General features: G+C 46.3%; 1 gene segment (V, D, J or C); it reads left to right on the top strand.

Moving 5' to 3' along the window:
- Window positions 1–598: 598 nt before the first annotated feature.
- LOC117826822 lies at window positions 599–1458 on the top strand. The segment is given in 2 exon segments: window positions 599–821; window positions 950–1458. Coding segments are annotated over 2 exon segments (432 nt in total).

The following is a 1458-nucleotide window of genomic DNA, read 5'->3' as shown; positions in this document are numbered from 1 at the left end:
CACCTGACTCTACGGGACGCACCCTGACAGCCTCCACCTCCACCTGACCCGACTCAACGCCACACCATGTGGAACGAGAACGCCACTGGACCTGACTCCACCCATTGTGATTGGACCTGACACACCTGATGTCACCCAACTGACCCGACCTCTGTGAGGGCGTAACCAACATCCATGAGAGGGTCTCGTAATTGGATCAGTCTAGACTCTAATAGACCGACCCTTACTGGACTGGGACTCTCCTCAAACTTTAATGTGAACCTTACTGAAAGTTCCTGGGGAACAGAGAACAGCTCTGTTACTCTGTCCTTCAGATACTCCAAACAAGCAACTGCTGGAGATGAACTTTACTGGAATCATCAAGATCCAGGAGAACCACTACAGTTCCTCATCTCTCACTCAGGGACAGGAACACCATTATCAGGTCCAGTTCTTGGACTGTCTTTTACAGTAAGTGGGGATCGTGTGGATCTCCAGATCTCCTCTGCTGCACTGAGTGACTCTGCTGTGTACTACTGTGCTGTGAGGCCCACAGTGACAGGAAACACCAACACTCTGTACAAAAACACAACGTGTCTCTCTGACATGCTGGTGGAACATTGTCTTCATGTGCTTTAACCTCCACTAGAGGGCCAAATGATCAAGTAGTTGCTCCACTTCTCCAGCACCTGCCTTCAAATAACTGCTGCTGAGAAGAGAGTTCTAGTCACTCTGGATTAAAGAGCTTCAGCTAGTTCCTCCTGTTGATTGAATCCTTGTTGTAGAGATGGAGCGTTGGCTGTGGATCATTCTGGCTGCTCTTTTCTTTGCTCAGTCACAAAGTACAAGATGATTTGATTCCTTTTTGCATGTTGCTGTGTTTTTTACAAACTGATTACTTCTTCAAACTAGTTTTTCTTTTGATACATTTTGAATTGAACTCTTCTTTTTATGTTCTCTTCTTCTCCAGAGTGTAAAGGAGAAGACAGAGTCATTCAGACAGCAGGAGATGTCACTGCTTTGGAAGGAGATCCAGTCACACTTGAATGTTCATTTGAGACCTCTAGGAGTCCAACTTTGTTCTGGTACAAACAAGGAGTTGGTGATTTCCCAAAGTACATGCTGAAACTTTATGCAGATACAACAGAATTTGCTCCTGGGACCGACAAAGACAGATTTAATGCTGCAATCAAGGAGAAATCAGTTCCTCTGAAGATCCAGAAGCTTCAGCTGACTGACTCTGCTGTGTACTACTGTGCTCTGAGGCCCACAGTGACAGGAAACACCAACACTCTGTACAAAAACCTTTGGAGCAAACACAACACAATACTCCACAACATCCACTAGAGGGAGACATCATCAAGCAGGTGTTGCTCTTCCTCTGTGTTCAACCATCCTGACAATAAAAAGGCTGCTGTGAAGAGAACAGTGGTTCTCAAAGTGGGGTCCTGGGACCCCTGGGGGTCCTTGAACCATAGC

Source organism: Notolabrus celidotus, chromosome 15 (genome assembly GCF_009762535.1).
Source record: "Notolabrus celidotus isolate fNotCel1 chromosome 15, fNotCel1.pri, whole genome shotgun sequence".
Lineage (NCBI taxonomy): Eukaryota > Metazoa > Chordata > Actinopteri > Labriformes > Labridae > Notolabrus > Notolabrus celidotus.
Note: the sequence above shows the minus strand (reverse complement) of the source record. Positions and strands in the feature narration are given on the sequence as shown.